The following is a 25,295-nucleotide window of genomic DNA, read 5'->3' on the forward strand; positions in this document are numbered from 1 at the left end:
ATTGGGGCTTTTGGCCACATGATCACCGCGACTGTCAGATTCTCTGCAGTCTCGGGACCGTGAACGGAAATCCGAGAGGGGTAAACGAGGGCGTGGGCTGTGTCTGCCTAGCAGCCAATATTTCTTATAACGGTCTGGCGTGATGCAGGTGTACGTCTGCGGCCCATACCTTGACTTTACAGTCTCCTGCTGGGCAAATAAAAACACGAGGCTTACTAGTGGTATTCCGACCGTGGTCCAGTATCTCGACCTCTTCTTTTTCTTCCAGCCTCCTCGCCCCGCTCAATACCACTTGCGTGCGAAGTGAGTTTCTCTGAGAACACGCGCCTGTCTTTCAACATTGTGATACCGATTTTCCAAGGCGTATATCTTCTCACTCTGTGAGCCACCCTACATCGACCATGGAGAGTTCGCAGTTTCGAACGACGTATCAGTACACACCATTGCCTACAGAAAACCACATACGCCTCCTGAAGATCTCAAAACATGATAGCGAGAGTGGTACACGTCAGGTTGCGTATAAGATTGTCGAAACAGACCTTTCAGCCACTTTACCGGAGTTCGAAGCTATATCTTACACATGGGGCAACCCGGCTCGAGTCTCATCTCTTCCCATCGAAGGATGCCCCGACACCATCGGCCTCACAGAACACCTTGCGCAGGCATTGCCTCATCTAGAGAAGCACTGCACCACTGGTTATCTCTGGATCGACCAGATATGTATCAATCAAAGCAGCAAAGACGACAAGGCCCACCAGATTGGGAGGATGGCCCAAATATACAGTGCCGCAAAAAGGGTCATCGTATGGCTCGGACCCGACGATGAACACAGCCGGCTTTGCAAACAATGGCTGAACGAGGTGGAAAAGATGTTACGAAGACTGCCAAACTCCCACGTCATGTTGCGGGATTCGCCCACTTTCAACTCAGACATCAGACTAACCATCGTCCGCAGTACGTTCGGCAAGCAAGAGTCGGATGCTATCTATGTTCCCGCCATCCGTCATTGGTGGTTGCGACCCTGGTTCACTAGAGGATGGGTTGTCCAGGAACTCTTACGTGCCGCAGACGTCTTGTTCGTCACCGGACATGTGGGCTACACCCTGCAAGACCTCGCCGAGCTGCAGACTATACCTCCAGAGAAACCCCTCAGCTATGCCGGTGATGTAAACATTGCCTACGACATCCTCTTGAATCTCAAGGCTGCCCCGTATGAGGAAGAACAGCCTCTCCGCTTTCTACGTATCATGGCCCAGGTGGCCGAGGAGTTCGCCACGTCTGAGCTGGCCGACAACCTGTACGCGTTCCTCGGCATGATCGACGGCTCCGATTTCACGCCAAACTACGACTTGTCAATCAAGCAGAACTTCACTGCCTTCGCCGTGTCTTTGGCCCGCAACTTTGGCTCGTTGGACTTTCTGTCTCTGTGGTCGGCCAACCTCGACCTGCTGCTGCCCAACACGCCAGACGAGCTGAAGAACTTCCCCACTTGGGTCCCTTCGTACTCCGGGACGCCCCTTTCGGCACCCTTCAGACTCGCCGCTGGCGGCTCGCGGACATTCCGCAACACTGTCACCTGGAATGCGGCCAACGGGAGGCGACACATACACAGCCAGCCCGAGGACGCCGTCACCACCGGCCGCCTCCGGGCCCGCGGCAAAGTCATCGACCACATCGACGTCATCAGCGCGACGAGAATCGCACGCTGCTGGGACACGGAAGAAGCCTATCTTGACTCGCTCGTGAAGCAGATACGCAACGATCTCCCCGACTCGCCGTTTGAGGATTGGACTCTGGTTTCCCTCGTGGGGTTCCTCAACACGGCCTCCGCCAACGGAAACACGCCCCGAGAAACGCCCGAAGAAGTCCTGGGCCTGATACCGAAAGAGTGGGGCAATGAGTTCATCAATCGGAATGGGTACAACGAGAGCCTCGCGGCGTGCTTGGCTATGGCCAAGGGGAGGAAAATCGTCATGACGGAACGGGGGAGAATGGGGATGGTGCCGTGGATTGGAAGCAAAGGCAGAAACGGTGAAGAGAAGGGGAGTGTGATTGTGGCGTTGCATGGGTGCTGCGTTCCTATCGTCCTGGAGCCTGTTGGTGGTGGTGAATACAAAGTGTTAGGGGACTGTTATATCAAGGGTGTGATGCATGGCGAAGCGGTGGTCTGGGAAGACGAGGACGCTGATACTTTTATTCTCATCTAGCCTGTTTGGATATGCGGTGAGCCTGGATAAGTTGGTGATACTACTTCTCATTGTCCGTACTCCAGTCGACTACATGTCATTGTTCTCTACAAATCTAGTTCGGTCCACCACAATAAGCTTCTCCAAAAGAAACATGGCTAGGAGGCTTCAACAAGTTGGCGGTCTCGGAATACGGGTCCTGATACTATTTCAGTACTGAGGCATACTCTATAGCTTGTGTCAGAGGATGGAAAACGCCAGGGTCCATACCAAAAGTTGGGTGCACTAGGACGCCATCGGCCAGGGCATCGAAGGTCTTGGGAACCACCCACTCCATGAGCCTGCCCCAGTTGACGCATTCATGTGGGCTGGTCAAGTTCCCGATGGGTCGAAGACCAGTTGAGTTCCACTTCATCGTTAATAATGTCGTGTCGGCTTGACAAATGACTGCTTCTCGAAGCATATGGAGACAATGGTCTGTAGCACCATGTCAGGATATAGTCCCCGAGACAAAAAAATGCTTGCCGAACTTTCTTACCGTTGTGCTCGTCGAACTTGTCCTTCTCGTGACTTGTCATCTTGGTAAGATTGTAGTACTCGGGGTGGAGTGCGTGATATAGGTTTTTCTTTCAGGTCAGTCAGCTTGCGGCTTATCGTGAGAGGCAGATGAGAGCCAGCATACGAGACAATGCAAGTGATGGAAAACCATGATGGAACCGAAGAAACCACCCCCGGGCAGCTCAATCCCCTCGTCCACTCGGTCAATTTCTTGCATTGCATCCCGTGGAATGCGGATGTTCTGATCTGTAAATCACACACACTTTAGCTTCCGAAAACTTGCATCAAGACATTATTGGGGAATTCGAGTGAGAACTTACTTCCCAAAATGCTGTGCCAATTCCTGTCCACCTCCGGGTTCGGCGTGGTGAAGTAAGTGGCATGATGATCTGGGCGTTCGAACTGATCGAAGACGCGGAATTCGTACTCAATGAAGTCATCGTTGATAGCTACAGGTGCGGTTAGGGGAAAACCCCTACGACATTTGGACGGTATGGACTCACATTTCATGAGCCTGGTGCTCTGCAAATGGCCAGTCCTCGATAAGCTCATAGTCATCTGGACCAGAGCTGCTGAATACAGCATGACAAGAGCCAGACCGCATGCTGCTGTAAGTAGGACAGAAGTTGCCCTGGATCTCTTCCGGGAAGGAGTCTCCTGCATCAAGATCGCCTCTTCGTTGTCGCACCCATCGCTGTAATCATCGCTGAGAGGGGCCGACTTGTACCTTCCGCTTTCGTTGGCACTCAGCATGTTGTGTTTTTGAGAGTGCTATGATGGGGGCAATGATGGAATAGAATGGATCTTGATGGAGTGAGTAAGAAGCCGTGAGTGTTCGGGGGACCGGTTCGAGGTTTGCAAACCTGGCATTAAGATATCAGAACTGAGGTATGTCGTTCTACCACCATTGACCTGCTGATGTCTGTTGGAGGGCTATCTGGGTATCAAATCTCAGCAAAGCCTTGCCTCTACCCGCTTGAAAATACCTCATTGATGCCGCTTTACTCTGGAAAGAACGTCTAGATCGACGAAGGGTGTCGGCTGAGCCTGTTGACATGACATGGGAAACGACTCTTGGCATTTGGTCTAGTGAGAACTTGCATCAGTATGCAACGAATTGCAGGCCGCTTCGAGACGCCCGCTGGACTTGAAATGGTAATAGATCCGGAGGCAAACATCAGACAAAGATTGTTTGTCTGGCAAACACTGTAAAGCGGTTGTTTAGCTGGGTTGTATTGCCAAAACTGGCCCAACCAAGTCCTGCAATGCGGGTTAGGCTGCTTCATCACCAACGACTGGGACTTCAGTCGCGTTTTCGGGACGCATATTAGCCAGACAATTGGACGGTGATTTGGATGGCCGCATGTGTTTTTGCCTTTGAGCCCAAGGCCTAGACTGGCGGAGAAGCCCTTCACAGCTAGGCAAACATTCTGAGCATATGCACAAGTCGTACTATAGGCGGTTGATTGGCCAGAGAGGCAATGGGGAGTGGCGGGAAAGGGGTTCATGAGTTGTGACAGGTGGCTTTAGACGGCCCGTTGGACGGGATTAGGCATAGATACCCGATGCACCATGAGCTCAAAGAGGCAGGAGATGTACGAAGACATGATTCAGAATCGAAATTCAATGGAAGAGCACTGCCAGCAGGGTGAGACGCAACCAAATGGCAGAAACCTTGCTGCAAACAACGAACTCTGCTCACAGACGGAAGTGTACTCATCGCCGTCTCAATCTCAGACGGAACAGCATCAAATCTTTGGAGCGGTTAGGCCACAAGGAGCTGGTAAATCGATTGGAGACAAGTCGTAGACAGTACATCAAGAAAATGAGCAAGACCTAGGTATATAACATTCAAGCCCTTCTCGCCTATTCCACTTGAGTAAAAGAAACTCATCCACTTCCCATTCTTGAGCCGTCATTCTTTCCGTCCTTTCACGTCACTTAGTCTTCTACATCTCATCACGATCGATACAGACCCGCAAAATGAAGTTGTCCAACCTCGTCCTTGTCTCGGGCTTCTTGCTCTCTGCCAGTGCGAGCCCCATCCCAAGTAAGAATAGCGCAACAAATGAAATCCTCAGTTTATTGAGCCTGCCTGTGTCTGACACCCTTTGCAGGCCGCCACGCCGCCGTGGATGCCGACCTGGCTTACAACAAGCCTTCCGCCATTGCCCGAGCGGAGGTAGACGCCGATCTGGCTTACAACAAGCCTTCCGCCATTGCCCGAGCGGAGGTAGACGCCGATCTGGCTTACAACAAGCCTTCCGCCATTGCCCGAGCGGAGGTAGACGCCGATCTGGCTTACAACAAACCTTCTGCCATTGCCCGGGATGAGGCCGCCGCCCTGGCTTGAAAGTGGCCTATATAGGATCAGCTGGCTGAGACCACGAAAGTTGCATCAGCTGTTCACGAGTTATGTGTCAAGTTTGTGCTCACATGCGGAATCATCGGACCGGCTGCGGGTTATGGGAATATATATGTTTCAATGCTGGGAGGGGGCTGCCAAATGTTCCAAGTTCAGCATTTGTCAATCCAAACCATCGCAATTCCTGCATTGATGTATTCGCGATCCTTGGGCACTGCAAGTGGTGCTCTTGAATGAGAGTCCTTTGAGTCCTTACGACGCATACTGATGAAAGCCTGGCTTTGCGGTCCTCCATCGTCTCGATTATGGCCAACAGAAGCGGTGCGTGCATGTGGACACCCACACGCACATGTACACATCAAGTCTACGTAGCTCCATCTCGATAGGTTTTTTCTTCCAAATCGCCGATGCCACGCGGGCCAAGCATCGCTAGATAGGGGTGACCTTGATGCTGTCCAGGTTCTTGAAGACCACATCCGGGACCCCGGCGGTCTTCGCCCCGTCGCCCGTGAACCATGCCTTTGCCGACTCGTCGCCGCGCAGGACCCATTCCAGGATCTTCGTGCCGACGACAGCAGGGATCCCGCCGTTGGGCGCGTCGAACGCGGCGCTGTGGCCCAGCTCGTGGTTCCCCTTCCATGCGGGGGTGCCCGCTGGGAGGACCGAGTAGTCCCTCTCGCCCTGTGTATTTCGTGTCCGTCAGCTAAAGAAACGCCCCTAAGGAGGGAAGAGAGACGGAGAGAGAGAGAGAGAGAGAGAGAGAGAGAGAGAGAGAGAGAGAGAGAGAGAGAGAGAGAGAGAGAGAGAGAGAGAGAGAGAGAGAGAGAGAGAGAAAGAAGAAGGTGAGGGGAACTAAAAGAGGCACGAACATTATCATACGCCACGTCGGAGGGCCCGCCCAGAGTATAGAAGACGGGCTTCTTCGCCGCGCCGGCGACGGCCCGGCTCGCGGCCTCGTCCAGCTGGCCGCTATTGAAGATGCCCAGGTGGCTCACGCGCGAGTCGTTCAGGCCCGCGGCGTAGGCCTCGAGGCCGCCGCAGCTCTGGCCCCAGGCGCCGATGCGGGAGGCGTCGACGTGCTTCCAGGCGCCCTTGCCCGCGTTGGCGTGGACCCAGTCGACGGCGGCCGTCAGGGCGCCCGGGTCCTGGCCGGACGCCGGCGTCGAGGAGCCGTTTGGCCGCTTGACGTACGTCTCCGGGTCGACGTAGGCCGGCCCCGTGGCGATCGCCAGAGCGCCGTGGGAGGCCACCTCGCCGAGGAAGCCGCGGAAGGTCATGCCGACTGCTGCCAGTTAGCTTACCAGGGTAAAAAATTAAACAAAAAAAAACCAGAGTCTTCTCATTCACGAGAGTCTCTTTTCGAACAACCGAACGTACTGGACAGCGTTAGCGCAAGTTAGCATGAGAAACCGGAGACCAGACGCACCAAGGTTTGCAGCCGCCGTTGCCCCAGACAATCACCGGAAGCTTGAGGTCGGAGCCGACGGCCGACTGCAGCGGCTGGTAGAAGGTGTGGTTGACGAGCGACTCGACCTCAAATGAGTACTTGAAAGATCCGGTCAGCAGACATGGCAACCCAATCGCTCAGGGCACGCGCGGTCTCATACCGACTTGTAGGGCCCGCTGCCGCCATACTGCCAGGCACGCGCGTTAGCATGTGGAACTATCATAGACGTTTCCAAGGGAGTGAAAAGGGAGGGGGGGTTAGACAAACGCTTGGGCCGTGGTCCGTGGCAACCACGGCGGCGACGAGCGCGAAGGCGGCGAAAGCTTTCATATCCACTGTTATGCTTGATTCTTACTGAAGTGCTCCTTGAAGTCGTCGCAACGCCCTCGCGCCAGTTCACCAAACCATCTTGCCGCGCTGGCGCATGCCATATATACTACGACTCATGACAAGGGGGGGGCGGTTATATGTATATCCCAAACTCTCGTACGCCGTGGGAGGAATCATAAACAACGGACGGAGGCCCGTGACTCGCGCCTTGGGGGGGAAACAAGAAGTTTGGTAGTATCGATCGGCCGCAATACCCACCCGCGGTAGATGGCGTCGGTAAACTAACTCTGCGGAGTGTTTCTCGCGTTTACCGACAGCCCCCCCGACCTCTCGTCAGGGAACATCCATGAGGGTGTGGAGCGGGGAAACCAACTGCCCGAGAACAGTCTGCCATGTATCGAAACGGGTTCCCGCCATCGTACTGCTGCTCTTGACCCCGGGAATACATGCGTCCCCTACGCTGGAGCATGTGCAATGAGGGCATTGTCAGGTCGAAGTTCAGCCCAAGCTCGCCGTTGAACTCTCCCTCGGTTCACAACACTTTTCAAGATGTGAGAAAAAGCTATGAACAACAGCTCGTGAGGAATGTCAGCTATGAGCCGCGCACCCAGTCCAGTCCATCATTAACACGGTTGCCACGAAGACAATCGCCAAGTCGAGGAGACCGGACGAGAAGAAAAGGAGAAGTCCAGCGACTAGTCGTTGCTGTCATGAAGAGCGAATTTTGCTCCCTCAACATGAGACGGACCCCTCCAATCCGAGCTCTCTGGCGGCGGTTCCCTCGAGGCAGTTCAAGGGCTGCTCAATAATCAAGCCTTCCGCACAGGAACGAAGTAGAATGAACGTACACGTCCGGATGAACATTGCCCCTCCCCATCCATGTCTTGGCCTGTCGATCCCTCCTCCGCCGCGGACATGGCCAACAGCCAACAGCCTGAAGCACGACCACGGGGGCTGTTCCCCGTTGCCGTTCCCGGACCAGCAGCCCGATCTCGAGGGGAAGGGTGTCCCGGATCTTCCGCCGTGCCAGTGACATCCGACCTCGATGGTGGATGGGAAAGGAGTCCAGCCTCGCTCTTCGCCTGTCTCGGGGCCTCCGTTCCTCGTGGCTCGTCCTCCGTCGAGTTGCCGGCCCAAAACTTAATGGGCGTCATCATTGTCGACGAGTCTCGGATCCAAACGCCCGTCCCCGGAGCCGTCGAACATTGAGGAGAGTTGTCAAAATTTAGATTCCTCAGAAGTCGGGACGCGGAAGCATGCCCCATCTATATATACCTCGGCGGACCGGCCCTGCCACGGCCACGAGTAAAAGACCGCCCGCTTCCCGCAAAGTAAAAGCATCGACGGCAGAGACCATCCTCGCGGACCGCGGGTCCCGATTCAAATGAGTCCGGTTATCCATGGAACACGACGTGGGATCCGCGTCGATGCCCCTGGCTTGTTTTCCCCTCAGACCCGCCACGCCCTGCATTAGCCCGAAAAGCCAGTCCGTGAGAGTGTGATCCGTCCGTGGCCGCGGGGATTATGTCCTCTTCGAACAAGCCCAAACCGGGCTCGAGCTCGAGCTTGTGCCGACTTCATTAGGTTCCGAGGTTGGCGTTGCGGGACCGCAGGGCGGCTGGCCCCTGGCGATCGATGCGTCGGCAGGTTAAGAAACGTTCAGCAGAAGGGAAGCAATTGACTTTCTGGCATGTAAGCTCCAGGAGCTATTATGCGCATGTCTGTCATGTCCCAAGGCATCATAATACCCCACTCATCTACTTCAGACTGGTTTGTATTCATCAGATTCACTCGCATGGTCGCCGATATCACATAGCTTGAAAACTGAGGTTTGAAATGAACAAGGAAATCAACTTTTGTCTACTCTATGAAATCACAACGCCGGAACAATGCATTCATGCTGTGCTCTAGTGCAAGGCGCTCTCGCCCGTCTCAGCCATATACTTCTGGCAGTTGAGCAGGGTGCGCAACTGGTCGCTGACCTCCTCGAGCCTGCCAACGACCTTTTTGTTTCCGTTGACGAAACCCAGGATGGAGTAAGGGATCTCCGTGTCCCTGCAAAACTCCCTAACAAAGACCTGAGCCTTGCGGAGGTTGTGACGGGGGAGGCGCGGGAAGAGGTGGTGGACGGCCTGGAACTGGAGGCCGCCGTGGATGAAGTCGAGCCAGGCGGGGCAGTCGACGTCCATGGTGGTGCGGAGCTGGCGCTGCGGGAAGGACTCGGACTCGCCAAGGTCCGAAGTCGACATGCCCCAGTGGGACAGGGTGATCTGGACGTGCAGGGGCATGGTGATGATGTGCGAGATCAGGACGAAGGCGACGCGAATGGGCCAGGTGGGCAGGGTGCACAGAATCAGGCGGTATCCGAAAATGTACCAGAAGCACGCCATGAAGAGGATCTCGGTCGGGCGAATCCACCAGGCCTTGGAGCTGCCGAGCTGCGAAGACCGGCGGGAAAGCACGTGCAGCCAGGAAAGCAGGTAAAGGTTGAAACGGGCGACGCCCATGACAGGGTAGTAGGTGTAGGCCTGGTACTTGGCGAGCACGTCGGCGGCTGCGTCCCAGACGAAGACAAACCCGTCGTAGTAGGTAGACTTGATGGACTTGAAGAAAGAGGGGCACGTCGCGAAGAGAGGGACGTTTTGGATATCGGGGTCATGTTCCTGCGGAGGTATGTTAGTCACTGTGGTCCAGGTGGTAACAGCCAATGGGGCTCTCCAAACTTACGGGCATGTTGGTGATGAGGTGGTGTACGTTGTGGCTGCTCTTCCACCATCCCATGGACAGGCCGCAGCAGAAGTCGGCGATGAAGAGGCCGATGAGTGTGTCAAAGGTGAAGTTGTGGGTGATGGCACCGTGGCCGGCATCGTGGGCGGTGAACATGAGCTGGTGCCAGAAGAGGCCGAGGAAGCAGGCCGACGTGATGAACCACTCGCAGCGCAGGGCGACGAGGAAGCAGGCGAACAGGGTCGAGTAGCGGCACATCTCCTTGCCGTAGTCGAGGTAGGGGCAGTCGTAGAGCCCGGCGTCCTTGACGCGTTCGTGGAGCAGGCGGTACTTCATCTGGATGTCAAGCTGGACAGCCGGGTCGAGCGAGGGGTACTCGTCGAGGTCCTTGTTGACGTTCTGCTGAATGGCCCAGTCCGTGTACTGCTCGGCCGTCATGCGGCTGCGGCCGGAGAGGAGGACATCGTCGTCGGCCGAGTCGACGGGTGCCGCGAGACGCCTACGGATACCCGTCTCGATCTCGGGCGCGGCAGCGGCGGGCTTGGTCTTGCCATCGACCTCGGCGCTGCTGCACTCAGAAGTCAAGGAGGTGCGGGAGCTCCTGGCGGAAAGCTCCGAGGCGGCATCGTCGGCGGAGTCATCCTCATCGAGATCGGACGAGGAATCCACGATGGAGGCGGCAGCGGCAGCGTCCGTGACATCCGGGGTCGATGCACCGGATGCAGGCGTCGTATCTTGCTTGACGTAGACGCCGCCCCTAATTGGTGGTGTCATGTTGACCCAGGGACCCGCAGGTTTCCGGCCGATCCGAAAGGCCTTCATGGTCTTGAGCGTGGCAGACGAATGATAGCTAAACAAGGGCGCTCTGTCAGCACACTAAATTCCATTTGACGCAGCCATGCCGGAGTCCGAAAGTCCAGCGAACCCGAAATATTAATTGGCCGTTTCTCCCCCTTTTTTCCTGATACCATCCATCCCTTCGCATTCGGGATGTGTGTGGGAAAATAAGCTTAACCAGACTTCTGATTACTCTTTTTGTTTCTTTTTTTCTCTTGTTTTCTTTTGCTCAGCCATCCCGCCCCCCCTGCCCCCTTCTCGCTCGGTCTCGCTTCCAAGAAAAATTCCCGATGGCCGCCCGGGTGCTTCATTTTTTCCGGAGCCGGGGGAATTGATTGAGAAGGAATGGAGACCGAGCTCATAGGGGGACCGCCTGCCTTCCTTCCCCAGCAGGCTTATCGAAGACAAGCAGGAATGGGAGAGGAGGAGGAGAAGGGCCTCTTTGATGGAAGAGACTGCCAGCGAAAAAGGGACAGACAACGCCAAAGGCTAATGGGATGAAACACAGACGGTGACGATGACGATGACGATGACAGAGACGGATTGGGTGAGCGGAAGCTTTCAACTTACACCTTGATTTCGTCCGTCGCATCCCTTCCAATCATGTGCATGATGGCCAACTTGCCGCCCGGGTGCTTGTCGAGCCAGCCGTCGAGGCGCAGCACCATCTCGTCGAGGATGACGACGGTGCGTCCATCGGCAATCATACCCTCAACCTCGCGAGGGGTGATGATTCGGGTATCGCGATCCATGGTTGCGAAGGGCGGTGTTGAATCAAACAACAACAAACGGAGTGGTCGTCGAGAGGAAAGACGACGATGGATTAGGGAGGTGGTCGGTGGTGGATGTTGGTGATGATGAGTTCGTCGAGAGCGCGATCCGAGATGCGAAAGGCGACGACACCACGAGCCGAATGTGTGGTGCGGGACAGGGACAGAAAGGTGCCCGTACAGTGCAGCGCAGCAGGAAGGTGCGGTCGACAAAAGTCAACAACAACAGCAGCAACAACAATGGCAACCGGAACACCGACTATTCAATCCAACTCAAATTGGCCCGTACAACAAAGTCCAAAAAGGTCGAATCGACGAAGCAGCAGCAAAGGTCTCGAAGCCAGAGAAGGGAGCGAGAGTGAAGAGTGGAAAGTGAGAGTGGTGATGCGCTGGAGGAGAGGGAGGTAGATCGTTCGAGAGTGGACGGGCACTGCGGTATTTTACGTGTCGACGACGCTCTTCCGCCACTGGATGACAAGGCTGGATTGGATGTTGGATGGATGATAGAGTGTCCGAGGCACCGGGCAAAGCACGAGGAATCCCTGTCGGAGAGCTGCGGGATGGCGAAGAGGGGGGGTTTGGAGGGAGTGTGGAAGAAAGGGGGGGGGGGATTTCCCTGAGCAAAAGAGATGATGGATGGTGTTTACGGCAAAAGCGAAGAAGCAGTCGACCGTCGTGCCATTTACAGATGAGAACAGACGACTATGACCCGGGCAGCGCAGCAGAACGGGGATGAAGCAGGATTAAGGGAAAAAGGCAGACGAGGCGGGATGGGATGGGATGGGATGGGATGCCAGAGAGACAGAGAGACGGCGAGAGCAACATCCCAGCAATACACGCACACACGACGATACGGTACCCCGTGGCTCATCCCCGTCCCCGTACGAGGAGAAGGGGAGCGAGGTGAAGAACAAAGTATTTGTGGATCATCTTTTTCCATCCACCCACGCCCCCCAGACATGGGGACGTGGGAGGGAAGGGAGACAAGGCAAGGACAGCTTGTCTCTTGAGTTGGAAGGTCGAAACACCAGCGAGAGAGACACAGGCTGGAAGAGTGGGCAAGAGAGAAAGTGAGAGCGCGCATGTGGATGGGGGATGTGGGCCGAGTGGGTGGACTGGGGTGAGAGAGAGAGAAGTGGGAAGGCCAGGGGAAACCATGGGCAAATGGCAAATCTCTCTCTCAATTCCCCTGCTACTGCCACTCCGCCAAGCCCAAAGGAGACCGACAATGCTTGCAAGGAAGCCAAAAGGTTGTGGAAGCTAAGGACACGAACCTGGAAAGCGCGTGTGAGTGTCAGTGTGTGTGTATGTGTGTGTGTGTGTGTGTGTGTGTGGATAGAAAGCAGGAAAGAGAGAAAGGACGAGAAAGAGAGAGAGAGGACACCCCTCCCTTCAGTGTCTGCCAATCTTGTTTCCCCTGGTCTGATCAAAGTACCAAGGTAGCTTGGCAGTTGGCGTGGCGCAGTATTGGTTGCGTTGCTACTGTTCAGTTCAGTCCAACGTGCTGATACTTTTGGGGCACAGCGGTTGATGGTGACTGGGCCAGCAGACTGGACCGACCTCGGGGCAAGTCCCGACCAACCAATCGACAGGCGCGGGATGGAAGGAGAAGAAGCTATGGGAGTGTGTTGAGGGGGAAGAGAGGAGGGGCGGAGAGGAAAAGCGAGAATAACCAAGCCAGACGGCGAAAACAACGGTGCTAGAGCTTATCTGATTTGCGCCCGGCGGCATTCTGGGTTCCGCAAGGTGGGTATGTAGCTAGGTAGGTATCCGTAGCGCCTGCCTTGACAGGACTCAGGAGGACCTGGACAGGACCCTGAAAGGCTGAAACGCAGAATTTTGGGGTCCTTCTCGATTCATGCGCGTATTGACAACGCCCGGGCCACATATCTTTTTCTGGGAAGGCGGGACGTACTATTGAGCAGCTGCCAGCAGTTGGGCGGTAGTCCTAGTGTTAAAAAAACCCGAGGAAGGTACGTAGCATTTGTAGGTACGCGGGTGTGTGCGCCTACCCCTACCCTGCCTCAACCGCCCTTTTTTCCCTTTCTGTCTCTCTCTCTTTCTCTATCGGGTTTCTCTTCCTTTCCTATTCCTCCAACACATTATCTCCCCGCCGCCGTATCGCAACTGTCGGGGCTGTCCCGAAAGTGGGCAAACAAGGAAAAAAGTATAATGAAAAAAACAGTTGACAAGAGTCAAGACACGCGTCCGAAGCGACCAAGCGACAAAAGAAATGGAGAACCAGTGGGACGGGGACCCAGGACCCTTGAAACTCAATTCCCGCGGCACAGAACAGAGTCGTGGCGTGGTGGTGGTGATGGTGGGCGAGCATCATTTCAGCGACAGACTGACACAATCAGAATGCAAAGCCAAATGTCATGACGGGTATCTGACGCCCGCCGTCCGCCTGCCATATGGTCAGCCAGGAACAGGCGTGGTGGAATGTTTCTGGAAATGGGCTTGGACCGCATCGCATGTTTCTGCCATCTGTCTTGGATCTTTCTTAGCCTCTACCCGTGATTGGAAGTCTTGGCCCGTTTGTGCGTGTGCCCACTTGCAGAATCGCTGTTGGTCGGCGCGCCTGGACGTCGTTGCTCGACGGAGCATCCCGCGCCTCTCGTTCTTGTCCGAACGAATGGGCTGCTGTTCTGGGCCTGCGACACCTGACGTGCTAGCTGGCAGTGGTTAGTGGCTGTAGCCTGGCTTGCCTAAATTCGTAGGTAGAGCCAGCAAAGGACGTTTGCGTTTAGCGAGCCGAGCTGCTGGGGCACTACGCGAAATTGGCCCCGTGGCTGGACGTGGAAATGGCCCAGTATTCTTTTTTTTTTGGGGGGGAAGGGGGGGGGGGGGGTGTCCGGCTGTTCATGGGCGTTAAGAGGCGACGACAGGTCGGTGTGTTCGCTGCCAAAAAAAAAACCCCCCCCAATAAAAAAACGTAGGCGTACATCGATATTATGACGGTTGACTGACTGGAAACTGTTCCCACTTCCGTCCGTTAGGCTCCGCCTTCTACCTTCTGCCTTTGGATCTAACGGAACCTCCTCCTTGGCACCGCCGGCTGCGCCTCCTGACGACCCCATAAAAACTAGAGAGATGCGCAAGAGTGTAGGTGGCCAATAACACTTTCCACCATGCCGCTGGAGATTGGGGGCCCTGGGGAGAAACCCCTCATGACATCCAGTAAGGACGACGACTCTGTTTGCTTCATCCCGATGCAACATAATGGTTTTTTCCAATATGGTGTATGTACCTCGCAGCCACGCGGTTCCGCCGTAGCTTTTCTCATCCCGGTCAGCGTTTTAGCCGTCCTGTTCTCTATTTTGCCTCGTTTTGCAAATGATGTTGGAAAACCCCCCGTTTTGAGACACACACACACATACACAAACCACCCACCACACGCACTCCAAAACATTGGCATCCAATCTCCCCTCCCCCGCACCACCATCATCGTTGCAGTGAGCGCCAACCAGCCCTTATGTCTTTTCTTTCGTTCTCCGACGTGTTTCCTCGGCAGACAGAGTTCCCTTTTCCAGAAGTCTACTGCAAACTTTGCAGAGATTTTCAGCCGACTCTGACCTCTGCCAGCCTCGTCCGATGTCTTGCTGAATCGTCGTCTGCCAGATCCCGGCCGGTGACGCCGTGTTACAGCAGCAGATGCAAGAGGGTCAGCGAGCAGGTTGCAACTGCAGCTGGCCATGCTTTCCTCCCGACTGCATCGAATCCACCCCACTCAACAGACGCAATCAAGGACTGGACCGGCGGGAAGGGTTTGCTTTCTTTCTTTCAGGGCATGCAGAAGAGACACCGGGGTACGTACCTCTTGTGTCACCTCCAATAGGTCGTCTAGATGTAGGTACCCGCAAGCGAAGCAGGCCCGCGTACGTAATATCCCGTATCCATGTTCGAGACCGTTGAGTGGCGCTCCGCGACAAGGTCGCAACTGGGGCTCGAACGCTGGGGACGGAGACGGAGACGGCCCACGAGCAAGAAGAGTAATCTAGAAAATGGTGGGAAAGGGAAAGGAGAAGCAAAGCGGCGGACCCGCGGGAAGCGGCGATTACGACGAGACGAGGGGACGGTGAATAGAACAGGAGTCACGGTCCAACCTCTCATCCCGTTGCTGTGTCTCCAAGTCTTCACAGAGTAAGTCTAGTCTGCCAAGAATAGCCAGTACAGATAGATACACCACACATCACTTGGTCATTGCTCTGCAGAACTGGAGTGCGGTACGTGTATCTGGTCTGGGAAAAGTGGCTCGCAACGACGATCCCCCCTCACCCTGTCCTCTCTCCCCATTGCGCTCTCTGGCAGCCGTTAGCCGGGTTGTCCAAGATTCGAAAAGGGGCAGCAGCGTCATTCGCATGGCTGGCCGTCCAGTCCTTGGACTCACAAAGGCAACTCAGATGACCATCAAACGAAAAGTGGACTGCTGCAGCAGCAGCTGTACACTGCAGAGGCGATTCGAACGGGCGGCGTGCAGGACAGGATGCGACTGCTGCTGAGGGCGACTTGACTTTGGATGCTTTGGATGATTGATGCGCGAATCCAATACGCGTGATACGGTCGTGGGTTTGTGCCAATGCGCATGCGTAATGGCGGAGACTAGCAAACAGGGGCTTGGCGGCTCCATTGCGTAACTTGAGCCAGGCTCGCCCTCCCCATCACCGTTGATCCTATTCCTGCGGCATCATGTCCAATTCGACTCAGGTGCTGCGATGAGCCAGTCTACGGGGGAGTCCCGTGTTGGAGCCAGTTGCTTCCAGCTGCACTCTTTCCATCAAAGGCAACAACGACTTGCAACTTGCACCACGCCACACGCTAATAGCACACCCGTCTGCGGTTCGCATGCGCCCTTGCTCGGTACGACACTAAACGTGATTGATGGGTCTGGACCCGTTCGATTGAGATTCGACACCGACCAGATGAAGATCAGGGACCACCCCCCCCTCCTTCCCATTCTTTCGTCTCTCTGGACCCACATCTCTCTCGGCAGCGATTTGATAGGTTCCTATCGACGGCAATAAAGCTCAAATTTCAGGCCAATCGGACAATCTCGCTTGCCCACCCCGACCCTCGGATTATATCTGATGTACTAATATGCTGGCTCTCGCTTCCGACCTGCCGTCTTTGCTCGTTTGTCACGTGATTACCATTTTTCACCTTTCCAGTGCGAGTGTCCTGACTCTTCGCCCTGCTGACTAAGGTTTCATGCTGTTTCGGTCGCCACCATCACCGGCTATCGATCAACAACTTCCCCTCTCGCACACACGTCGCGTCACGGCATGGGATAATCATCTCCCTTTTGGCAACGAGAAGCGCCGACGGGGCAGGCAGTACGCTCGACTCAGTCCCAAAAATGCTTCCAAGACCAGAATTGATTCAGATGCTTCACGACGCAGCCGTGCAAACGTAAAAAAAAACCCATATCTGCCAAGAGGTCGAAGAGAACGAAAAACTACATGAAACTCCCAGCTCAAGACTGACTCGGCCACGAAACACGGGCTTCGTCCGAGTCACGTGGCGTCGAATATCTTGTCATCCCGTCGCGGCACCGGACGAAGGATTCGAGTCGGATGCCGACTCCAAGTCGAACAGTCACCGGCTTCTGCTTTGGGCGGCTTACATTACCTCTCGTCCTTGTCCCGCTTCCGGGAGGGAGGGGTGGAAAGGACAGAAGTCCGTCGGAACAGGCGGTACTGTACGCGGTGCACATCAGCAAACTTTGGCCTCGCATCTCGCGCCAGATGAGGGCTTGCCAAAATAGAATCATCCATCATCCCTCCAGCCCAAATGCCTCAAGTCCAAACACACTACGGATAGTGTCCTTTCACTTCTATCTGTCCCCTCGGATCCGGACAATTGAAGACCTGCATCGGACCGACGTCGAACTAACGGTGCCCAGAGAACCCCGGGTCCCCGACTTGCTTTCAGCCGCCCCGTCATGTCCGCGTATCAGTCGCTGCACGGATACGAGCCGCTGTCGTCCCCGGACGCCTTCAGGCTGCTCCTCCTGGAGCCCTCGGTTTCCCGCACCGCCCAACTCAGGGGATCCCTACTCAACACTACCCTCGCCGCCTGCGATTACGACCTGATCGATCCCTACACAGCCCTGTCTTACGTATGGGGACCGCCAGAAAAGCCGTGTCGCATTCGCCTTGATGGCCATGATGGCCATGATCGCAATCTTTTTGCCATCACGCAGTCTTTGGATGACGCCCTACGGGACCTGCGCGACGCCACGCGCATTCGGAGGCTCTGGGCCGATGCCCTCTGCATTGACCAGTCGAACATCCCGGAGCGCAACGCCCAGGTCAGCTTGATGGGACGCATTTACTCGACCGCCCACAGCACCGTCATCCACCTTGGAAATCTCCACCCCGGCCTGTCTGGTGTCCTGACTCTCCCCCGTGAATCGACATCCGACTCCTCCGAGGACGGCGGCGGTGACTTGGTCGCCCAAACCAGGAGGGGCCTCCTTGCCAAGCCGTGGTTCAAGCGCGTGTGGGTGCTCCAGGAACTCGTGCTTTCCAAAGACCCTTGGGTGCAATGTGGCAACGAGCGAATACGCTGGAACGTCTTTTGTCGTCATTTTCTCGGCAACTCAACGAGTGCCTCGCAGGGACCTGACGTCGCCGCCGACGAGGAGATGCGTGTCTTGTCGCAGATGAACTCCAGCTGGATCAGTCACGCGCGCCTCCCTCTCCATCGCGCTGCCCAAGCCCGTCGGGGTCTCGGGGCCACGGATCCGCGGGACTTTGTCTACGCTAATTTTGGCATCATCAGTGACCTTGCTGTCGTCAAGCAATATCTATGCGTTGACTATTCCATGTCAGTGGCCGAAACCTTTGGCAGAGTCGCCCGCTATATGTTTGATCAACTGGGCGTCGAGGTGATGATGTCGCACGTTGACGATGGACGGCCGGAGGACTCTGGACAGTTGCAAATGGACAAACTTCCATCATGGGCACCTGACTGGACTCGCGCTGCTTCTGACACGGCTCCCATGTACAAGGACAACCACTTGAATCATATGAGGCTGAGGGGTACACATCATGCCTTCTCTGACGGCAACGGTCCCCAGGTGCTGGGTCACATCGGCTACGAAGTTGACGTGATAGAGAGCCTACACCGCATGCGTGCCAGAGACGAGTCTTTGACTCTGCCGATGGAATACAGAGAGGCCAAAGCAGATCTCCTTGCCTTGTACAAAAATGCTTACGCGTCCGGGGACAAGTTTGGTTCTTACCGGCACGTCCCGCTTAAGGGAAAAGAAGCGGAACACGAAGCGCTCTGTAAGGTGATGGGCAGCACCTGGACTCGGCTGCTTGGATACCAGGGAGATGAGTCCTCACCAACGAACTTCGGGCGTGTTAGTTTTGCTGGGTCTCTTTTCCACTGGATATCGGCCCGGGCGAAGGAGAGACGCGAGTTCGTCGGTTCGGGCGCTCGAGGGCTTATCAAGATCCTGTACTCGCACTTTGAGAGGACAAGGGGCCGGTCTGAGCTCGACGGCCGGTGCCTCGCCTCGACGCGAAGCGGGAGACTCAGCATCGTGCCTCGAACGGCCGCGGCAGGCGACCGCATCCCGTACCTGGCCGGCAGCGAGACAGCCGTCGTTCTCCGCCAGGCAAGCAGGCTGGGACAGGGAGAAGTCGAGCGAGCCTTGTTACGATCACTTCGGCATGCCGGATGCGGTACAGTCACCGTGGTGAAGCCGGGTGGCGAAGAGGAGTTCTGGAGGGTGCCTGAGAAGGTAGACATACCCGTTTCGCACTTTGAGGTCGTTGGTGAGGGTTATCTCGATGACTGCGCGGGTTGGACACTGAAGCATCCCCCCATGGCCTCGGACATGCGTGTCTTTGCCTTACACTGAGTGTGAAGAGTGCAAAGGCCGGCCCGGTTAGTAACGGGCATGACGGTGATAATGATGGTTGTTTATTGGTGAATGTTGATATTTCTCATGAATCCCATGAAATGAAGCGCTGTCTGCCCCAACGCCTGCTCCCAAATCCTAAAGCATAACGAAACAAAGGGTATCTTTCTATACGTATCCAAACACTCTCACATCCGTCCTGACTCACAACACCAATGTTATCATATCCAGGACTCATTGGTTACTGCTTATGCGCCATGACTCTCCCAATGGGGAGCGTTGAGTATCAACGCCATCATAGACCCCGAAAGCAGCCCCGACACCGGGACGGTGATAAACCACCCGAAATAGATCCACGCCACGAGTCGCGGGTTGATGCACTTCCAGTCGCCGTTGGCCAGCCCGACGCCCACGGTGGCGCCGGCAATGCATTGCGTCGTCGACACGGGCAGCGCCAGCTTGGTCGCCATCGTGACGGTGACGGCGCTCGCGAGCTCCATGCAGAAGCCTCTCGACGGGCTGATGAGCGTCAGGCGGTTCCCGAGGTTCCTCATGACGTGGTAGCCGTACGTGAGCAGGCCGAGCACGATGGCGGCGCCGCCGAAGCAGAGGATCCATATGGGCACGCCGCCGTCGCCGTTCCCTTCGTCGTCCGTCCCGATGCGCCCCGTTCGCCAGGTGTTGTAGGCCGTCACGAAGGGGCCGACGCTGTTGGAGACGTCGTTGGCGCCGTGGACGAAGCTGGCGGCCGAGGCGGTGAGGATCTGCAGGGCGCTGTACATGTACTCGGCGCGGTTGTCGTAGCGGGGCGCGCGGGCGTGCATGTCGGCGATGTCCCAGGAGAGCACGGCGTTGCGCCGTTGGAGGGTGATGACGTCCTTCTCGAGGCCGCGGAGGAGGACGCGGTTGACGCGCCAGCCGAGGACGGGGAGGCTCGACCAGGGTCCGGCAGGGCGGGGCGGGATTAGCTCTGAGGAGGAGGAAGAACGGCGTGAGGACGACATGGCCGACGTGATCGGGGCTTCGGTTTCGGGGACCGATGGGGACGGTGCCGGTGCCGGTGCCGGTGCCGGACCAAGTGAGACATCGGTCTGGTCCTCCTTGAACAGATCCGACGAGGTCTGGCTGCCCTGGATCGACTCAAGGAGGATCTCGGACGCGCGAACGTGGGCGAGCTCGTCGGCGGTGAGGTGGCCGCGGTAGTAGTCCTTGATGGCGACCCTGCGGACGCCCGGCGGCGGGGGTGGGGGCGGCGGGCGACGGAGCAGCCAGGGGCCCCTCCACATCATGGTCCACTCGAGCTGCCAGTCCTCGTCGACGATCTTGCGCCACAGGTACGGCAAGAGGAAGAAGGCCTGGAGAAGGGTGGCGCCGCCGGCGACGGAGAAGACGGCGACGAGGATCTGCGTGGTGGTGGGCTCGACCTGCGTTTGGACGCCTTTCCACGCCACGAGCACTGCGGGTGGTTAGCGGGGGAAAAGGGGGAGGGGGGTGTTCTCAAGGGTTGGCTCTAGGAGTCAGGGTCGTTGAAGGAGACTCACTCGTCAGAGCGCCAAAGGTGAGAAACGTGTAGAAGGGGATCGTCAAGAAGGCGTTCCTCACGGCGTTGGTCCTCGTCAGCACGAACCTCTTCGTGCCCAGGAACAGCAGGGCGCCCAGGGCGCCCGACAGGCCCGGGGCGACGATCCAGGCGGCGAAGACCTGCGACACCCCATTCCATCCCCAGCTGACGTTGCGGATGCCGACGGAGGCGGTGGCGGCGCCGACGAGGCCGCCGACGATGGAGTGGGTGGTGCTGACGGGCAGGCCGTGGGCGGTGGCGAGGGTGAGGAAGACGGAGGAGCCGAAGACGGCGCAGGTCATGACGAGGAGCAGGACGGCGGGCTCGGCGTCGTAGAGGTGCGGGTCGACGATGGCGGTGCGCAGGGTGTCGGTGACGCGGGAGCCGACGGAGACGGCGCCGGAGAACTCGGCGACGGCGGCGACGGCCATGGCCTGCTTCATGGTGAGGGAGCGGGAGGAGACAGAAGTCGCGAAGGAGTTTGCGACGTCATTGGCGCCTTGGGGAGGGGAGGACGGAGAGAAAGCATGTTAGTCGGGGGAGGATTCCTGGGCAGATGGGGACGTATTCTCGGCCACTCACCAATGTTCCACGCGTCGAGGAACGCGAAGATGGCGGTGATGGCGAAGATGTAGTCATATTGGTGCAGCGCGGCGGCCATCGTGGGCTCGGCCGGGCTCGGCGGCGTCGAACGGAGGAGGTGACGGGGGTTTGACGGGTTTTCGGTCTTTCTTGATGTTCGGTCGGGCTGTCGTCGTCGGGTCCGGGATCTTCGGGGACGGGGACCACCAGTCCGGCCGACATGGCGCTCGGAGGAGCGGGGGGGGGGTTGTTCAATTCGCCCCCATGTTGTATGCTCTGCAAGGTCTGTCTGAGCCGCGGGTCGAGTGATGTATTGGCTCCTAAATGGAGAGGGGGGCTTTGAGACAACGATGACAGGATCTACGGCACGGGGATGTCGATGGATGGAGTTGCGTGATAAACAGACGCTCCGGGGGTTTAAAAGGGGGGAAAGGCATCGGTTATATCATGTATGGACTCCAGTCAGCCTGCTGTGCCCGAAGCCGTAAGCCGAGTTCGAACTGGGACTGGCTCCGTGGAATCAACAAGAGGCTCCCTCCCCCGTGCATCGCCTCATGAGGAGCCAGGAACTCGTTGTTTTACCTCCCGACCCAAGCATAGGGCTCGGTGAGGTGAAGGGACATGTCAGGTTGCCCCGGGTCTTGGAGGCTCAGCTGGAACTGGGCCATGGCGGGTCCTGTTCATATCACGCTTCGAGCACGAGGTAGGTACGGAGCCGATGACAGGGCGGACGAGACTCTTGGGCAGCTAGCTCTTGATGTCGTTGACGTTGGTGGGTGAGTGGGTGTCCTCGGAAGCAACGGGGGCATGTTCAGCCCTCAAGCACTGCTTTCCATGCCGCCCCCATGCCCTCCTCCTCCTCCTCCTCCTCCTCCTCCTCTCTCCACGGGCGTACGAGGCAGCTTACATGGTTTCCGGGCGAAAGAAGGCGTCTTCAACGACAGCAATAGCATAACGTCTCGGTATCGAATTTGGGAAAATCAGATGATGCAAAAGGCACGGCAGAGAAATTAACTGTGGCCCCATCTCCCCCTCCCCCCGCGTTGTGTAAAGCTGACGGACGATGTGGACGAGGGATAGATACTCAACCCCCCTTGCGAGGTTGGAGTGGACATCGCAGCCAATCCGGGGCCGGGATTCGAGCACGATGTTCAACGGCGAGAAGACGCCAAGACAAGGGGCCATGCAGGCCAGGTTCGGTCACTTGGTGGCGTTTCTCGGTTGAGAAAACAGACTGCCCTCTCTGATTCTACTCCCCCTGTTGCTGGCTCTGATCGAGCACTCTTGACGTGTTGCCCAGAGTGCGTCCAGTTGCAACTCGAGTGCAGGTCGAGCGAGGTGTTTTCCTTGTCGTATCTGCCAGGCCGAACGGGACGGACAAGGACGCCATGGAAAATCCCAGGAACACCTCCCTGCCCGGTCTCTTAGGCCAGGACGCCAGACTTGAGAGATTGGAACTCACCCCCATCATACCCGGGCAGGCGAGGCCATTCATCTAGCAGGCTGTGAGGCCAAGGCGTCCCGAACAGCCCGCCCGCCGCCCCCAAAACGCTGCCAAGCGTGCAACTTAATGACTGTCCCGAGATATCCCACACCCTAAAATGTCAGACCATGGAGCTTGTCCAGGCTAATCATCTTCGACACGTGGTGGCTGACTCGGTCATGTGGAGGCGCCCCCCCCCCCCCCCACGCTCCATGACGGGAACCGGTCGCCGGTGCCTGACGCCGTGGCCGTGGTATGACGGGACAAGCCGCCTGGACTAATTGGCTGTTTTTGGCTTCTTTGACACCATGAACGAAACAGGCAAGGTTGGTTGTCTGTCTGTGATAAGACCGGGTATACTCGTTAGTTAAAGTGCAAACATGACACAACAAACTCTCCCTAGGGTAGAATACACCTCTCCAACGGAATAGTCACAGTAAACACAGAGGACCTGCGAAGGGTGAGGCTAGGGAGAGACTTTGGTGTGTTTTTTCCCGAAAAAGAGGGTGATGATGCCTGTAGGAGAACAATATGCAAATCACTTCGCGGCATATGGACTTCCTTCTTTTTTGACTGCTCCTGATTTCATGTCTCTCAGTCGATGCAATCAATACGTGTAGTGTGAACCTGGTAACTCTATTTCCTTTGCTGGAACCTCTGTAAATGACGGGCAAATCCTAGCATTATCTATTTACACACCCATCGACTCAAGCTTGCCTGAATACCTCGAAGAAACTAGCATCGCAACCCCAGACAAGCGGAAAGCCCAGGCAACACCGTCCAGCACCCTGAAGCTCTCAAAGACCTTGAAGAGCACAGAGCACACAAGAGCCGAGGCCAGCTGCGGCAGCGAGATGGCCATGTTGTGCATCCCGAGGATCCAGCCGGCCTGCTCGCCCGGCACGTACAGCGCCGACGACGGGTTCCGCATGTCGGCGATCTCGGCGTTGATGAGCGCGAAGGGCACCCACATCGAGACGGCCCAGCTGACGCCCGCGACGCTGACGATCGCCGTGGCCACCGGCACCGTCCACGCGAAGAGCGTCAGGAACATGCAGAAGGCCAAGAGGCGCTGCGCGTGCACCAGCAGGCGCGACAGGGGCATGCCGCCGACGTCATGCCAGGCCCGGTTCGGGCGGCGGCGGCGCGCCGCCATGTGACCCGTCACGGCGGGGAGGCAGAGGCTTGTCAGGAAGGACACCGAGGCGAAGGAGAGCACGGAGAAGGATCCGCAGAGCCTTGCCACCTCGATCAGCCGGTAGTCGGACTGGCCGAGCTCGAAGGCTCCGTCGTCACGGGTGCCGAGATGAACGCGGTCGGATATCACAACTAGCCCCAATGGTTAGCGTTATCAACGTGTCGTCGTGTTGGTTGTTAGCAAAACTCCATACATGTCTGGTAGATATAACTTTCCGTCGGCGTCAGTAAACGTTTCCACGAAAATCAGGGGAACGACAGACATACGTGGAAGAGTAGTAGGTGATGGGGAACCAGGCCATCCAAGCCACCAGTTGTATCTTGCACACCTGGAGACTAATGGGCGGGAGGCTCTCCCAGCTCTGACGAGACAGCTGGAGGGACCAGACAGACCGGCAAGTCTGCCAGAGCGTCTGTTCCTCATCTTCTTCGTCGTCGTCCTCCTCCTCCCTCTTCTCCTCCTCGACCGGGCCCTGATCGCGCGGCTTATCCGGGACGACATAGCACATCAACGACACCGTGGCGGCAATGGACACCGCCACCAGCGCCGCCAGCGTCTTGATCCTGGCGCTGCCCTCGACGCCGAACAGCGTCCAGCGCGCGTCCGCGTAGCCCACGAGCGCCAGGCACACGCTGCCCAGCCCGTTCCACCTCGTGCTCCAGGCGCTCGCGCGCACCTGCTGGGCCGGCGGGCAGGCGTCGACGACGAGGGCGCGCACGCCCATCTGGAAGGCCTGGATGGCGAACGTCATGACGCACACCCACAAGACGGCGAGGCCCTGGGTGAGCAGATGCGAACGCTCGGCCTTCTTCATCATCCCGTACGCCATCTTGGGCCGCGTGCCGACGCCGACGTGGTCGCCCGTCAGGTCTTCGGTACAGGCCAGGGCGAGGAGGCAGGCGGCGACGCAGGAGGCGCCGCAGAGAATGAAGGGTTTCCTCAGACCCCAGGGGTGCCGCGACCTGTCGCTGAGCCTGCCCAGGACGGGCTGGACGAAGGCGCCGAACAGGGGACCCGTGAGCCAGACCAGCGCGGTCACGGCGTCCGAGATGCCGAGCGAGTGTAGGTGTGGCTGAGGGTTCCAAGTCAGCGTTGTGAATTTCTTCGTTGGGCGAACGGAGGGTGGAATCTTGCCGTTCCACTGGACATGAGCAGCAACCAAGCGGCCTGCAGGCCGAAGTTGGGGCACGTTAATGCCATGATCATCCAGGTGCTAAGAGGCTTGCCGTGGCTCTCCTCCTTCACCTCTTCCAAGACGAGATCAACATCGCTTGACTGGCTACATCTGGATGAGCCCGAGTCTGTGTCGGTGCCGCCGAGTAGCTTGGAAGATGACATGGCAGCGAATGTAATGGAAGTTGTCGATTGGCCCAAGACA

The 25,295-nt window shown here is 57.1% G+C and overlaps 8 protein-coding genes across 8 annotated transcripts; 3 read left to right on the forward strand and 5 right to left on the reverse strand.

Moving 5' to 3' along the window:
* Positions 1-401: 401 nt before the first annotated feature.
* Positions 402-2,207, forward strand: CH63R_12445 (Heterokaryon incompatibility protein; the record flags this gene model as incomplete). The annotated part of the gene is made up of 1 exon (XM_018307419.1): positions 402-2,207. One exon carries the CDS (start codon positions 402-404, stop codon positions 2,205-2,207), a length of 1,806 nt encoding a protein of 601 aa, XP_018151836.1.
* A 184-nt stretch (positions 2,208-2,391) lies between these two features.
* On the reverse strand, positions 2,392-3,497 carry CH63R_12446 (Tat pathway signal sequence; the record flags this gene model as incomplete). The annotated part of the gene is made up of 5 exons (XM_018307420.1): positions 2,392-2,663; positions 2,725-2,812; positions 2,869-2,990; positions 3,065-3,193; positions 3,248-3,497. The coding sequence occupies 5 exons, from the start codon at positions 3,495-3,497 to the stop codon at positions 2,392-2,394; spliced, it is 861 nt and encodes a 286-aa protein (XP_018151837.1).
* A 1,230-nt stretch (positions 3,498-4,727) lies between these two features.
* On the forward strand, positions 4,728-5,097 carry CH63R_12447 (uncharacterized protein; the record flags this gene model as incomplete). Its single annotated transcript, XM_018307421.1, has 2 exons — positions 4,728-4,794; positions 4,862-5,097. The coding sequence occupies 2 exons, from the start codon at positions 4,728-4,730 to the stop codon at positions 5,095-5,097; spliced, it is 303 nt and encodes a 100-aa protein (XP_018151838.1).
* Positions 5,098-6,448: 1,351 nt separating this feature from the next.
* Positions 6,449-6,886, reverse strand: CH63R_12448 (Cellulose-binding family ii; the record flags this gene model as incomplete). The annotated part of the gene is made up of 3 exons (XM_018307422.1): positions 6,449-6,485; positions 6,536-6,654; positions 6,824-6,886. 3 exons carry the CDS (start codon positions 6,884-6,886, stop codon positions 6,449-6,451), a joined length of 219 nt encoding a protein of 72 aa, XP_018151839.1.
* A 1,907-nt stretch (positions 6,887-8,793) lies between these two features.
* CH63R_12449 (Fatty acid desaturase) lies at positions 8,794-11,202 on the reverse strand (the record flags this gene model as incomplete). The annotated part of the gene is made up of 3 exons (XM_018307423.1): positions 8,794-9,549; positions 9,614-10,463; positions 11,021-11,202. The coding sequence occupies 3 exons, from the start codon at positions 11,200-11,202 to the stop codon at positions 8,794-8,796; spliced, it is 1,788 nt and encodes a 595-aa protein (XP_018151840.1).
* Positions 11,203-17,161: 5,959 nt separating this feature from the next.
* Positions 17,162-19,093, forward strand: CH63R_12450 (HET domain-containing protein; the record flags this gene model as incomplete). Its single annotated transcript, XM_018307424.1, has 1 exon — positions 17,162-19,093. One exon carries the CDS (start codon positions 17,162-17,164, stop codon positions 19,091-19,093), a length of 1,932 nt encoding a protein of 643 aa, XP_018151841.1.
* A 248-nt stretch (positions 19,094-19,341) lies between these two features.
* CH63R_12451 (Phosphate-repressible na+ phosphate cotransporter) lies at positions 19,342-21,315 on the reverse strand (the record flags this gene model as incomplete). The annotated part of the gene is made up of 3 exons (XM_018307425.1): positions 19,342-20,549; positions 20,635-21,153; positions 21,237-21,315. The coding sequence occupies 3 exons, from the start codon at positions 21,313-21,315 to the stop codon at positions 19,342-19,344; spliced, it is 1,806 nt and encodes a 601-aa protein (XP_018151842.1).
* Positions 21,316-23,410: 2,095 nt separating this feature from the next.
* Positions 23,411-25,255, reverse strand: CH63R_12452 (Sucrose transporter; the record flags this gene model as incomplete). Its single annotated transcript, XM_018307426.1, has 3 exons — positions 23,411-24,048; positions 24,158-25,058; positions 25,163-25,255. The coding sequence occupies 3 exons, from the start codon at positions 25,253-25,255 to the stop codon at positions 23,411-23,413; spliced, it is 1,632 nt and encodes a 543-aa protein (XP_018151843.1).
* Between the last annotated feature and the right edge of the window lie 40 nt (positions 25,256-25,295).

The sequence above is a fragment of the Colletotrichum higginsianum genome, chromosome 9 (assembly GCF_001672515.1).
Source record: "Colletotrichum higginsianum IMI 349063 chromosome 9, whole genome shotgun sequence".
Taxonomy (NCBI): Eukaryota; Fungi; Ascomycota; class Sordariomycetes; order Glomerellales; family Glomerellaceae; genus Colletotrichum; species Colletotrichum higginsianum.